The sequence below is a fragment of the Petromyzon marinus genome, chromosome 33 (assembly GCF_048934315.1).
Source record: "Petromyzon marinus isolate PM22_M1 ecotype Great Lakes invasive population chromosome 33, UKy_Petmar_22M1.pri1.0, whole genome shotgun sequence".
Classification (NCBI taxonomy): Eukaryota; Metazoa; Chordata; class Hyperoartia; order Petromyzontiformes; family Petromyzontidae; genus Petromyzon; species Petromyzon marinus.
Window position 1 is genome coordinate 10,577,329 of NC_133699.1, and position 12,765 is coordinate 10,590,093.

The 12,765-nt window shown below is 43.7% G+C and overlaps 1 protein-coding gene across 1 annotated transcript in view; it reads right to left on the bottom strand.

Moving 5' to 3' along the window:
• The window catches only part of LOC116948445 (rho GTPase-activating protein 5-like), a 38,492-nt gene extending 27,166 nt beyond the window's left edge, over positions 1 to 11,326 (bottom strand). Inside the window, exons 1-3 of the mRNA XM_032965126.2 lie at positions 11,185 to 11,326; positions 4,128 to 8,016; positions 2,871 to 3,012 (exon numbers count right to left, since the gene is read on the bottom strand). Coding sequence (XP_032821017.1) covers positions 2,871 to 3,012; positions 4,128 to 7,808 — 3,823 coding nt within the window. The 5' untranslated portion in view covers positions 7,809 to 8,016; positions 11,185 to 11,326. The remainder of the gene's footprint in view (positions 1 to 2,870; positions 3,013 to 4,127; positions 8,017 to 11,184) is intronic.
• Positions 11,327 to 12,765: the final 1,439 nt, after the last annotated feature.

Here is a 12,765-nt window from a genome sequence, read left to right on the forward strand (position 1 = left end):
TTTTACATTGTGTACTTAAAACATTAATTGTTTTTTTTTTATATCCCTACGATGACGCTGAGATGACAACGTTAACTCTTGACGCAAGACAACAGTTCATTATATTAATAATAAAAATATTAAACAAAATATTGTTTTATATTATTTCATTATTTCCCTTCTACGTGACTTTACCGAAAGAACCAAGAATATGAATCCTTGCAGTCACGAAAGCTTTAAGTCAAAATTTAACAGTTCATTAGTAGTCATTTTTGTAAATTTTTAAATCCCTAATGACAAAGGATTAACCTAAGTCTCAAACTTGCAAGGGATACCAAAACGCATGGGCATATGGCTTGATGTCCAACCAGCCAGCAAACCAATCAATTGTCCTGATTTGGGGCCCCAATTCGATTCAAAAATCGATTCTTTATCTTGTTTTTACCATCTTGTTATTGCTAGTCATTGTTCCCTGTCTTGTTTGTACAGTTGTATTTGCACCATTTTCAAATATGTGACATGAGCATATAATTTGCATATATCAAAACACCCCTATTCCAACATATTCTCAGCAATATGAGCATTAATAACCTTAAAAACCGATATTGATCTTTGAATTACTGCATTGTCACACCCATACTTACTCAAGCAAACTCCTCTGTCAGAGCCCTACTTCCACTATGAATGCCTCTGCCACCATGGCGCTCTCATTAAAAATTCACTCTTTTGTAAAAAACCATTTGCCAATGATTAGTCGAGCCCTTCCCCTTAAAGTGGCAGGTGGCCCAACATGTGCAACCGAGCACACCATTTAAAGCAAATTTGGCACTACTTTCGAAGCCCGGCATCATAGATGCCAAGGCAAATATTGTACAACTTCATGTTAAAAGCCATTACTTTTTAAACTATTCATTCCTCACACGTGTTTAACTAGATGCCAGCACTGAATATTTGCTAACGCACTGGAAGCTCTGCTGACAGACATGCTTGCAGGACACCTAGTATCCAGTCACAGCTAAAACAAACACTGACTTCTCAAACATATCAGCTGTATAACCTTATCAATCATATACTGAATAAAAAATATGTGTCCATTTTCTTAAATCCACTGCTCGATGAAAGCCACTCCATGATGTGTCGGTCATGTGGTTTTTTTTTTACCCTATTTCACCACGCTGGTCAATACGGGTTGGTGAACACAGGGCCCAAGATCGGTTGAAATATCACTCGCCACGGATGTATGCCATGGTTGTGACCCAAACTCTGGCTCATGGCAAAGTGCATTCACGACGAAGCTACGACTCTCCCAAACTGTATAAGCTGGCAAAAATACGTGCTCACTAACCACAATACAGCATCTGTAACAGTCTACAAGACTAAACAAAAGCCCTTTTGTGTTATGCAAGAGCATACCTAAAGCCATGTCAATAAAACTGGAGAACTGCTGGTAAAAAAAATACATGTTAAATGTAGCACATGTCTGGTTCTTTTTCCATTGAAATAATACTGCACTACTTTCCATGGAAAGCGCATGCAAAGTGTGACAAGCAGTACACCTCGGTATTATTCCTACCCTTATGACAATAAAACATGGATCGTCAATGTCCCTCCACTTATTTCTCCCCCACAAATGGGTTAAACCAGAGTGTTTTAATGAGCACAGTGAATAGTATAGATTGGCAGGGGAGCCCTTATGAGCTCATCTCTTATTTTATCAACAAAGCTCTCTTCACCTGCTGGCACAGAAACAGCCTGAAAAGTAATAAACCCTGAAAAGGGTATATTTAATCTTCCCGGGCACAATGTAACAGCGGGGCATGCATATTCGAACATCAAATGGGTATTAAAAAAACACATCTTTGTTGCTATGACAGCAGTTACATTGATGTATTCTCCTATACATTTAGACCACCACGAACGTTCTAAAAATGCAAGTTATTGGTAACACACGTAGGCGAGGCTTTAAATATAGGAACCGCAGTTACACTTTGGGCTCTGTGTGAAATCCATTTTTAATAAATGAGGTCGTCTAAGTGTTCTCCCTCTGGATTATGACTCAACGTGCAATTACTGCAATTCCTTCCCCGCACTGACCTTGTGCAGGGCTACGCTCCAAACGTACACATTCAGTAAAAGCGGGCCTTTAAAACACACTCCAGGCAGACCTTCAACTCTAATGCGTCAGCGCCATTTGCTGAAACTCAAAGGAATCACTGGCCTTGCGCGGTGGGAAGGTCGAACTTTTCCATTCAATTGGGAAGACCGTCTAAAAATATGCCGTCGAATTATATTTTGTGAAAAACAAATTTTCGAGCATGACAATGAGTCATTTCACCATTGAATATGTGACGAAGCCCAGTGCTGCTCATCTGATTATAAAATGGTGTTTATCTTGTGCCAATGACCATTGTGCCTGGTAACCTTGTATCATGAAGTGTAAAATATGAATGCTTTTATCTTGTGAATTGAAAAATGTTTAAACAAAAGGCCTTATGAACATCATTCATTTTTTACGCAGGGCAAAAGGAAACATACAACGGTATGAAGGTTAACTTGTAAGGAATGCAGATAGCCTCACTGTATAACAGCTTCAACCTTTAATTTTTTTTCGTCCACTAAAAAAACTCACTTCTCGTTTGTAATTAACTGTGGGAAATTTGGTTTCCTACAGTATCCACTGACATTCGCCACAAAGACATGTTCTCAGCCGAAAAGGAAAAAGGTGTTTCCTCCGATACGACTCGAAATTTAGAATTACACTTCAAGTGAAAGTTGTTACGGTGCGTATACTTGTAACATGTTATGTATTGAATGAATAATCTTGTTTTTTATCAGCCTATAGACTTGTAAGGGAAAATTCCAAGTGGAAAATATCTTTGCATCGTACTTACCATTCATTTCTATGAAGTCCACACACTTGTCGATGAAGACAGGCACTGCTTTGGTTGGGGACAGGGGAAGATCCTTTAGTGGTAGCCCAAAGTAGCTAACCTTTGGGACACTCTTCGTCTTTGCCTTGGGTGGCTTTGGAGTCTTCAAACAAAAGAAAGCAAACTAATTAAAAAAAGACTAAGTACTGTAAATCTACACTGAAGATGCAACTGTCAACATGAAGCAAATTATTTCATCCATAAAATGTACAATACGCCATTTGCATTTCAAACGCAGCATTCGGGAAAAAAATTATTTATTGTACATGGTTAAAAATGGCCTTGCCGTGGTAATCACTGTCAACTGGAGGATGATTAAAGGATGCACAAGCAGTCTGGCAGAGGGCTAAGCAAGAACAGTGTCTCAAGGGGCAAGAGACACCACATATCATAATGAAGATAACTAAGACATACTGTGCAGCATAAACATCAACACTTCACGGAACTGCACAACTGTATAACAGTCTGTCTTTAAAGAATAACATACGCGACATCACAAATGATGAGACTGTGTCAGACATATGGAAGTTAGTGTATTAAGCACATAACTGCACAGCTTAATTAACTGTTTTTTTATTTAAAAATATATATATAAATAACATTTCACGTACTTCCTGGAATTACTTTTAAATAGCCCCCAGTGCAATGCACTGCAAGCTTGCATGAGTTGTTCCTCGTGCTAATACACGGCATTGCTGCGATTAAGTAAAACTGTCGTACATCTGACACCCATGTGAACATCACCACCAGGGCAATTACACGGTTTAGGACTTACGTTTCAGACATTTAAAGATGTGGGTAATCATTTGTATAATCATTAATTGATGTTTTTTTTTAATCGGGCATAGTATACCAAAAAACTGGAAAGCAATAATTTGCCCAAAGTTTTCATCCATTCTGAAATGGTGATGGTGCATTCATTTTCACTGAATCAGCAAATCATTTAATTAATTAATTATTAAAGCACATTTCCAAAAATATATATACTGTAGATGATTGGCTTCAAAATGACACCCCGCATGAATTTAATAATTTTCATTTTTAAGTTGTCCAATTTGTGAAAACTGCTCACCACAATAATGCCTCGCATTTGCTGTAATTAGACAAGGCAATATTTTTTCGCAAATAAATACAATTTCATGAGTATGAGCCCTAAAATGTATGGCATTTGGTGGGAGAATAAAATATCTCAAGGGAAAACAAAATCACATCACTTACTTTGGCCTTGTCTTTCCTTTTGTTCTTTGCACCTTTCTTCTTTTTCGTTCCGCTATTGCCGGATGTTTCAGCATCGAACTCCGCGGCGGGGTTGTCAAAGCCCAGATGGTCGCACTCCGAGGGCGACAGAAGTGGGTCAGAGTCACTGCCCTTCTTCTTGCGGCCCCTTCTAACCTCGCCGGCTAGACTGCCGCCCTGCTCCTCGTCGCTGGCATCAGAGAGCATGGCGTGCCGCCGGATTACGTCTGTGGGATACACCTGCTTTCTCAGCAGAGTCCTGGACTTGAATCGGTATGAGTGGTTTCTCTTCACCTGCTGCCGTACTCTCAGCCTCTGCTCAAATGGGCTGTCGTCGTCACTGTCTCCATTTGGCCCCACCAGTTTGGCACGATTGAACAGCTTTGTCATCGACCATATCTTGCCATCTTGCAATGGCGGAAGCTCAGTTGACTCCGAATCTTCCGGTAATGTCACAGGAGCTTTCGGAGGACCCTGAAGTTTCACAGGTCCCTTGCTGATGCTGTCATTTATCTTCTCGAGAAGTTTGGGGTCCAATTTGTTTACCTGGGGCCTCTCCACAATCGGTTTAGGTTTCGGAGGAGGGAGTGACTTGCGTGTCCTCTCAATGTCTTGGCTCGTAATGTTGGTGCACGTGAGTGGATTCATATTCCCCTCCACATCCATGGATTTTACACGGGGTGTGGTGCTTGGAATAAGCTGAGCTTCATCGCTCGTTGGGCTGTACTGAGGCTGGCACTCGTCATCGTCGCTCTCGGATGGCGACGTCAATGACGGCAATGATGCCTGGTGCAGCGTTTCATTGCTCGATTCCAAAGTACGGTCACTCTTGTAGTCATCTTCAACCACAGTCTTCTTCTCCAAAACTTCGGTGAAAAATGTCTTCAGATACTCCTTCTGTCGGTGAAAATGCGGCTGTGCAGATGCAGTAATGAACTTAGCTCCAATCTCATTCGCAATATGGTTGCCCTCAGTGAATAGTTCTTTTGCCAGAGCATTTTCAAAAAACTCTGCAGAGCTGTCAGTGATGGCCACCAGCAGAACTGGAATGACATCTGTTACATCGGAGAGGAATGCACGAAGCATTGCAAAGGAAGCTTTTCTTTTGGCAGAATACACCAAAATGTAGCCATGGATGAGCTCTTCCCTCTTCAGCATTGCTGCGTGGTAAGAGATGACGGAAACCTTCATCTTTTTATTCTGCATTCCCAAAGACATTTCTAGATTTATGCAGTCATTGTCAGTAGAATGCCCACTGCTGCAGAATTCCAGAAAGGGCATTAGGACCGTGTCAATGTTGAAAGGGTCTCCACACATTAGACACATGGTGATGTTCACATCGGGCACACCAGACTCTGGGCTGCTGAATGGGTCGGGCAGAAGAGTCGTATTCTGGCAAGCATTTATGATTTGACTCAGGGCATGTTTGATCTGTGTTTCATGGAATTGTTTTGGAGATGACATCTCAGAAGGGCAATCAATAAAAGAGACTTGTAGCTTGTTGGCCGCTTGCTGGGCTTGCTGCCGTAGCAAAGGCAGCTTTCTGTTTGTAACGTCCTTCTGATTTGCCAGCATCAAAGTAACAGGAATGCAGCTCAAGAGGCCATCCTTCTTTATGAAGGATGCACAAGAATTCACTCTCCCTAGGCTGTCCATGATGTAATTTAATGATTCCAATGAGTTGAAAACACACAGACATCCGCTGGGCTGAAAAACGTTACTCTGCATGATGTTTGCAAAGCCTGTCACATCTCCATCCATTGCTTTCAGTTCCAACTCATAAACCTTCCCATTCACCGTGAACTCATTTCCGGTCGATTGCTGTTTGATTTCGCTGCCAAGTTTGCTTGCGAGGCCATCTCTACCGAATATTATAACATTAAATGTATCTGCATTGTTAAAATTGATTAAAGATTCCGAACTTTTGCTTATCAATTTGGGAATAGTATTTGAGAGAAGCAGTGGAATTTGCAAGTCAGTGCACTTATCTTTGCTAAAGCAAGACTCCCTGGTTGGGTGATGAACAAAGAATATGTGTTTCAGGATCAGTGCATCTCTCTCAGCAGACACCCACTTGAGTGCCTTGTAGCGACTGTCATGTTCCAAGTCCTGATAAATCTCTGCAATCTTGTCATGGTTAAACGCTTCATTTCTGTCCACGTCGGCAAACGTTTCCGAGTGCTCGAGAAGCAGCTCCTGGTATTCGTCTTTTATTTTATCTATTATTTTGCCTTGACACTCTTGGTAGATTGAAATGCGCTCTTGCTCGCACAGCATCTGCGAGCATTCCTTGTCGATGAAAAATGACTGTGCATCCTCCCATGGCCTTCCTGGCAACACCTCACTAGAATTCTCCAACATGTTACAAAAAACTCCCTTCATTTCCTCCTTCTTCCTCAACACCTGCAATTTCTGCACATGGGCTTGAAAATGTGAAGGGCCAAACTCTCGCAAAAATTCAACAGGGATACGCCTGTCCGTGACAGCGTTGATATGACTGCTTTCGGTCCAAACCCCATCCGACAGCTCGACAAACCACAATCCAAACTCTGGTTTCTTCTGCAAGAGCAACAAAGCCTCGTCCCAGCTGAGGAATTCAATGTCTGTGATGTCAGGGATCAAGGAGTCAAAAGCGTTTGGCAGAGAGCTGATATATTGTGCTATCTTTCCTTCAATATGTGCAGCCTTTAAACGTTGAATGTGTTCTCGAAAATAACTTTCAGCCCTGTTAGCACCCAGCAAGTCCACAAGCTGGACATACTCCGGGTAGTCATCCAGTAGCTTGCTGGTCACTTGCCAGGTTATGTGGTAGTCTGTGACAATTTTTGTCAACCGAGAATTATAATTCTTAATGGCACTTTGGTGGTGTTCCTTGACTTGCTTGGCAGCCTCCACAAATTGCACCAACTTTGGCTTTCCTTTCAGCTTATCAATCATTTGTGCAAGCGTCAGAAATGCTGCCGACACATTGACATTGTCATTTGCTGATGTCTCAACTACTGGCAGGTTAACTTTTTTTCCAGACGCAAAAGCTTGAAGTTCCTTAATGTACTGCTCATCCAACCTGTCACACTTTGTGGCAACCAACAAAATGGGTTTTTTTGATTTCACAAGTTGCGATACTAGCTTCTCCAGAAACCTCCACTGATCTTCCAGTATTCTCTGTGTGGAAACGCTGACGTCGAAGCACACCAAAAAGCCATCAATGTGCAGCTTACCATCGGGCATTGGATGCTGGTCAAAATCTTGCTCAATTCCAAGTTGGTCAGTGCAAATGTACATGAGCTTTTCGGCTGAGGTGAGCTTGGTGGCTGCCGCACGTTTGATGTAATGCTGGGGGTTGGAGCTCCTGTGTGGCTGGAAAGTGGCATCGTCAATAAATTCAGTTTGTTCAACAACATTGAAAATGTACTCTTGTCCCTCGTCAGTAGTCCGCGTTGTCCTGCCCCAGTAAAGGTAGTGATCATTATTTACAACCCGACCACTGAAATCAATTTGGCTCAATATCGAAGTGTGTTCAGTGTGATAGTCATCTGCTTTTGGCCTTATGAATCTGTTGCTGAGGCATGACTTTCCTACTCCACAGCTTCCTTTCTCCTTCTCAGTCCCTGAAAGTCCAACAACACTTATATTGTAGGTTCGAGTTTCCTTGTTTTTTGACATCGCTGTGCTGCGTGTAACATCACACTACTATTACATGAGAACAAAAGAAATTATGTTTCCATATAATATGTCATTATCATTATGTTGGCTCTTTCTTGCACTTGCAAACAATATTTTCCATGTGACTAGCAGTAATAAAAATAACTTTAAAAAAAAATGTTCGCCAACAATGAGGTCCTTTAAATGTTTTCCAGATGAGCAATTGTTTCTGAAAGACAAAAACACAGAGACATTTAAAATATTTTAAAATAACGTTCTGCTTGGATTGAGAGCTTAATTATTTAACACCGTGAAATTAATGGAAAATTTACATGATTGTCACAATAATAATGTAACCGCAATGTTAAAATACATCAATGGCTAAAGGTGGGCCCAGGAAAATAAAACGTTGTTCTCAAAAAAGTACATGTAAGCTATGGGTACAGGCAGAGAGATGTCTGATCGCCTCATATCAACACCAGTAAATTCCTAGTTGGACATCACAGTTGACATTCTGACAATAGACATCACCAGCCCTTGATTACATACGTCAAACAAGCCTTGACACAAGCCTTTACCATGATTAAAATGGTGTGTAATGTGGAAATGAGACTCATACGTGAGATAAATCATACGTCAAGTGCCGGGATTTCACAGAACTTTTTAAAACATGTGCTAAGCCACATGACCTTCGGTGGGCAGGGCTGCCTGGGAAATTACCAATGTTATTGGGTGGTACAGCATAAACAAACACTCACAAAAATCACGAAAGAAAATAAACAAAAGGCCAAACATATTTAGAACAAACCCCCGTCTATCATCGTTTTCCTGAAAAAAAACCCTGTGAATACATGTCTAAGTATCTTGCATTCTGCAAATCGGCACAAATGCTGGCTTTATGGGGCAGGCCTATCACTGTTTGTGGGCTGACTTGCGTATTCGTCTCTGCATTTTTGAGAAAAAAAGCCCTTCCTCATGCATGATCAAGTTAAAAATATTAAATCCATGTCTATGCAAAACATTTACTAGATTTTGAGCCAGAAAATGGTCTTGTCAAACCAAAACCACTGTCGAAAAATGGTCGTACGATCAACTTCCTCATTGAAAAAATGAGTCAAATATATTACTTTAAAACAAGTGCACTATTCAAGTTTGTAAAAGTTGTCTTGGCAATTTATTTAAAAATTAACTTGAGGAGGTGGATGACTCAGAGTTCGGAGAGCTGAAATGGCACTGCTGAGAATATGGGATCAAATTGAGACATTCGCCCGTGATTAAACCGAGTTCTCAAGTATAGCAAGTTGAAGGTCTGATCACCGATGACTGCACAAGAAACCATATTAATAAATCTAGTTTTGCACTTAATTGGCCAAATTCCAGCATCTCAGAATTAAACGTACTTTTTCATTGTCAAGTGACAAACATTATTTTGCTACTCCCTGGTTTAGTAAAACAAACATTAACTAGAGGAGATAGTGCCTTTAGTATTCAACGTACAGTTGATTAATTTAAATTGTGACCAGCTTTCATGTTTGAACCACTAACATGTTGCACAAGCTCCTGGCACCTCTCCATGCCAGTTATGTTCCCAACTAAAAATTGCTCCACTATGTGAATCATATCCAAACCCTGTAATCGCACACAACACATCCTTCACAAAATGCAGAAATTAAGCTTCACAATGTCAAAACGCTTATCTTCTGGGCACGACGACTGTGAATAACAATTACTTTTTTGTCCAGTAATCACCATTCAATCGTGACTTTTAAAGGAAGGAATCTCTCTCAATAACAAATATGGAGAACCCCAAGACGAGGTATATACATATAAACTACTGAACTGGCACATAATTGTAACCGACAGTTACAGTATTGACAAGGCGTTATTCGAAATCTTCCTCGCAATTCCAAGGTCCATTAGCAGTATACACGCAGGGGCTTTTAACATAAACATTATGTTTCAGTTGCCCCACATGCTGATGAGGCAGTTCAAACGGCCCGGCTCAAGATGTCTATGCTGTGGGGATTATCAGGGATCATCTCTGGATTGTCCGCAAGATAAAAAAGCAACAAATACGTAAACAAACCACTTCCTTCCATTGCACATTTTAACAACACCAACCTATCGAGCTCCCCTCTCCCGCCACCCACCCAACAATTTACAGTCGAGTCTTCCAAATGAACTACGGTACACTAGAAAACCTAACTTTAATTTATACCCCACGACAGTGAGACACCGTAAGGACTGCTCGGCGGCATGTGAGGTGATGTGATATACGGTCATATTTAATATACTGTACATCTCCAGTTCCCAAATGCCCCTATGTGTCTCCCATTTATATTACCACGTATACTCCCACACAAGCGAAGGACAAGCACAGAAATGGCAGTCGGGTGAGCAGAACCACAACTCTCTGTTGGGAGTGGAGGCAATCTGAATGGGGTTTTTTTTCTTCCCCCACCCACTAAACTCACAGGCCCTTGTAGATTCATGGCAGCCTTATCAGCAAGCCGGCTGCATGGCTGGGCCGGCGGGGCTTGGTTTGGCTATTTTTTTTATTGAGCAAACGACAAGCCAGCTGACGCTTTCACTGGGAAGCCGTCTGGTAGACCATCGGCCTGACTGGCTGGATGAGTGACTGTATAATCAAGTTACTTGTTGGATGACTGACTGGGTGAGTACATGTCAAGCTGAATGTTTCAGGAGTAGAACCTAGCTGCCTGGGTATGTGAAAAACATTGTTGTGCGAGTCAGTGCCAAGCTGGATGTCTGACTGGTAGGCCAACTAGATGACTGTCTGGGTGAGCTACTGGGTAGATGATGTACTGGCTGGATGTCTGGGTAGGTGATTGTTAAGCAAGATTTTTGAATAGCAGACCATCTATCCGGTATGCTGACCGACACCCAGTCTGGCTGGGTGTACGACTGACTGGCCGAGTTGCAAGACGCCCACCTACTTACAAACCGCGTTGGCCGTCTAGGCAGCTAGCCTGACCCACTGCCCTACTTTAACGATTCGCGTGACCGAATAACCGACTAAACGCCCTGCTGAGCGGGGCCCGTTATCATCACCAGCACCACATCCACCACAACCACGACAACCTCCAAACACATCCATCACCAGCACAATCACCAACATTCACCATCAACACCACCAACAACCACCACAACCACCACCACCGACGACATCCATCATCAAACACAACCATAAACCTTCACCGTGGCCTCCGCATCCTCGCCACATAGCGCTTGGAGCGAGAGAGTGTGTGTGTGTGTTTGTGGGGAAATAAAAAAACATATATATATAAAACAACACGATTCGCGCAACGGCGGCAAAGAGAAGGGCAGGCCATGCGTCTAGAGAGAAACGTCGGCGAGAAAATGAGGGTAAACTTACGGCGAAAGGCGAGAAGCGGAGAGGCGGTGCGCGCCGCTGCGAGCCCTCAAGTCTGCGCGCCGCTGTCTCCCCCTCAGCCTCTGCGCGCGCCCCCCCTCACGCGGGGAGCGGGGGCCGGGCAGGGGGGCCAGGGGACCCAGGGGGCGGGGTTCGACAGAGAGGGGGCGGGGTTCGACATAGCGGGGGGCGGGACTCGACAGAGAAGGGGCGGGGCCAGTGAGCTCGAGAGGCGGGGCAAATGGTGGCGGCGGTCAGCAGGGAAGGCAGGGCGACATTATTGCGGGAAGGGCGGGGGTCACGGTGGTGGGGGACGAGGGGCCCCCCAACCCCCTCCAAGGGGTGGGGCTCGCTAGGGGGGGGGGGAGCAGTGAGCGCGAGAGGCGGGCGCGAACGGGCTGGGCGGGGCTCGCGACGGCGGTGGGGGCGAGATTATTGCGGGAAGGGCGGGGGTCACGGTGGTGGTGGTGGGGGGGGGGACTCGGCCCCCTCCCCCAAGGGGCGGGGCTCGCGGGGGGAGTCGCCGGCCCTAGGCTGTGACGTCAAGGCGTGGGCGGGGAGAACCCCGGCTCCGCCAATCATGTAAGGCGAAGAGGAAGGCGACGTCACGAGGGGCCACGTGCAGCCGTGGACGTTGTGGATGGTGCGTTGACGTAAAATGCGCCAGGCTGTTTAAAAAAGTCGATTGGACGTCTCTTAAGAGCTTTAGAGCTCGTGGGATTCCTCCAGTTTAAATAAATATGCTGATGCTGATTTGCCGTGCGTATACGTGCGGTAACGAATACATTACGAAAAGGTTGCACGCATTACACACAAAGTGCTTGCCACAGATCAATCGCAATACCTCGCTGATCTCGTCAAGTAGCAATACATCATTGTGCGAGCCCCGATCATCCGGCTTTTTAGCTGGCCATCGAACAAAGTCGGTCACCGCATCTCGCGCTTTCAGATACGCTTCTGCGGCCGTCTGGAACGCTCTTCCGATATTAGGAAGTCACTGGGGCTATGCACTTTGAAATCTAGATTAAAAATTAATTTGCCTAGAATAGGTTTTTGTTGTGTTTAGTTTGTTGTCCTTCCGCATCTCCGATTACTACGGTTGGCTATGTACGGTGCGAAAGAAGTTCAACATACTAAGAATAGTACATTCGGGAATCCACCTGTTTACAGCTCAGTATTCATACATGCAGCCTATATATGTACTGTCATTTACAGTGCAGTATACAATGTATGTAACATATGTAGTCTATACATGCAATCTATAGTCTACATGTAGTCTATTTTGTCTTTGTGTAAATGTACGGTGTTTGATAGATTTACTTTGGGACTGGATATTTTACTGTCATAATATACTGTAAGAACCATACACAATCACGTTTGTAATTGGGTTTACATCAGCCGGGTCTGGCAGGTTCAGCGACCCGGAAAATATCTCACACCACATCCACGACTGCATACCCCTCGATATGGCTGTGGCTACTAATCACGTGCCGCCAACTCCTCCAGACCCAGCGGAGACGGAAACTATTCAACAACACATTCAACTCCTCGTGTAACCAGCACTGTATGTGCCAACAGCACTGC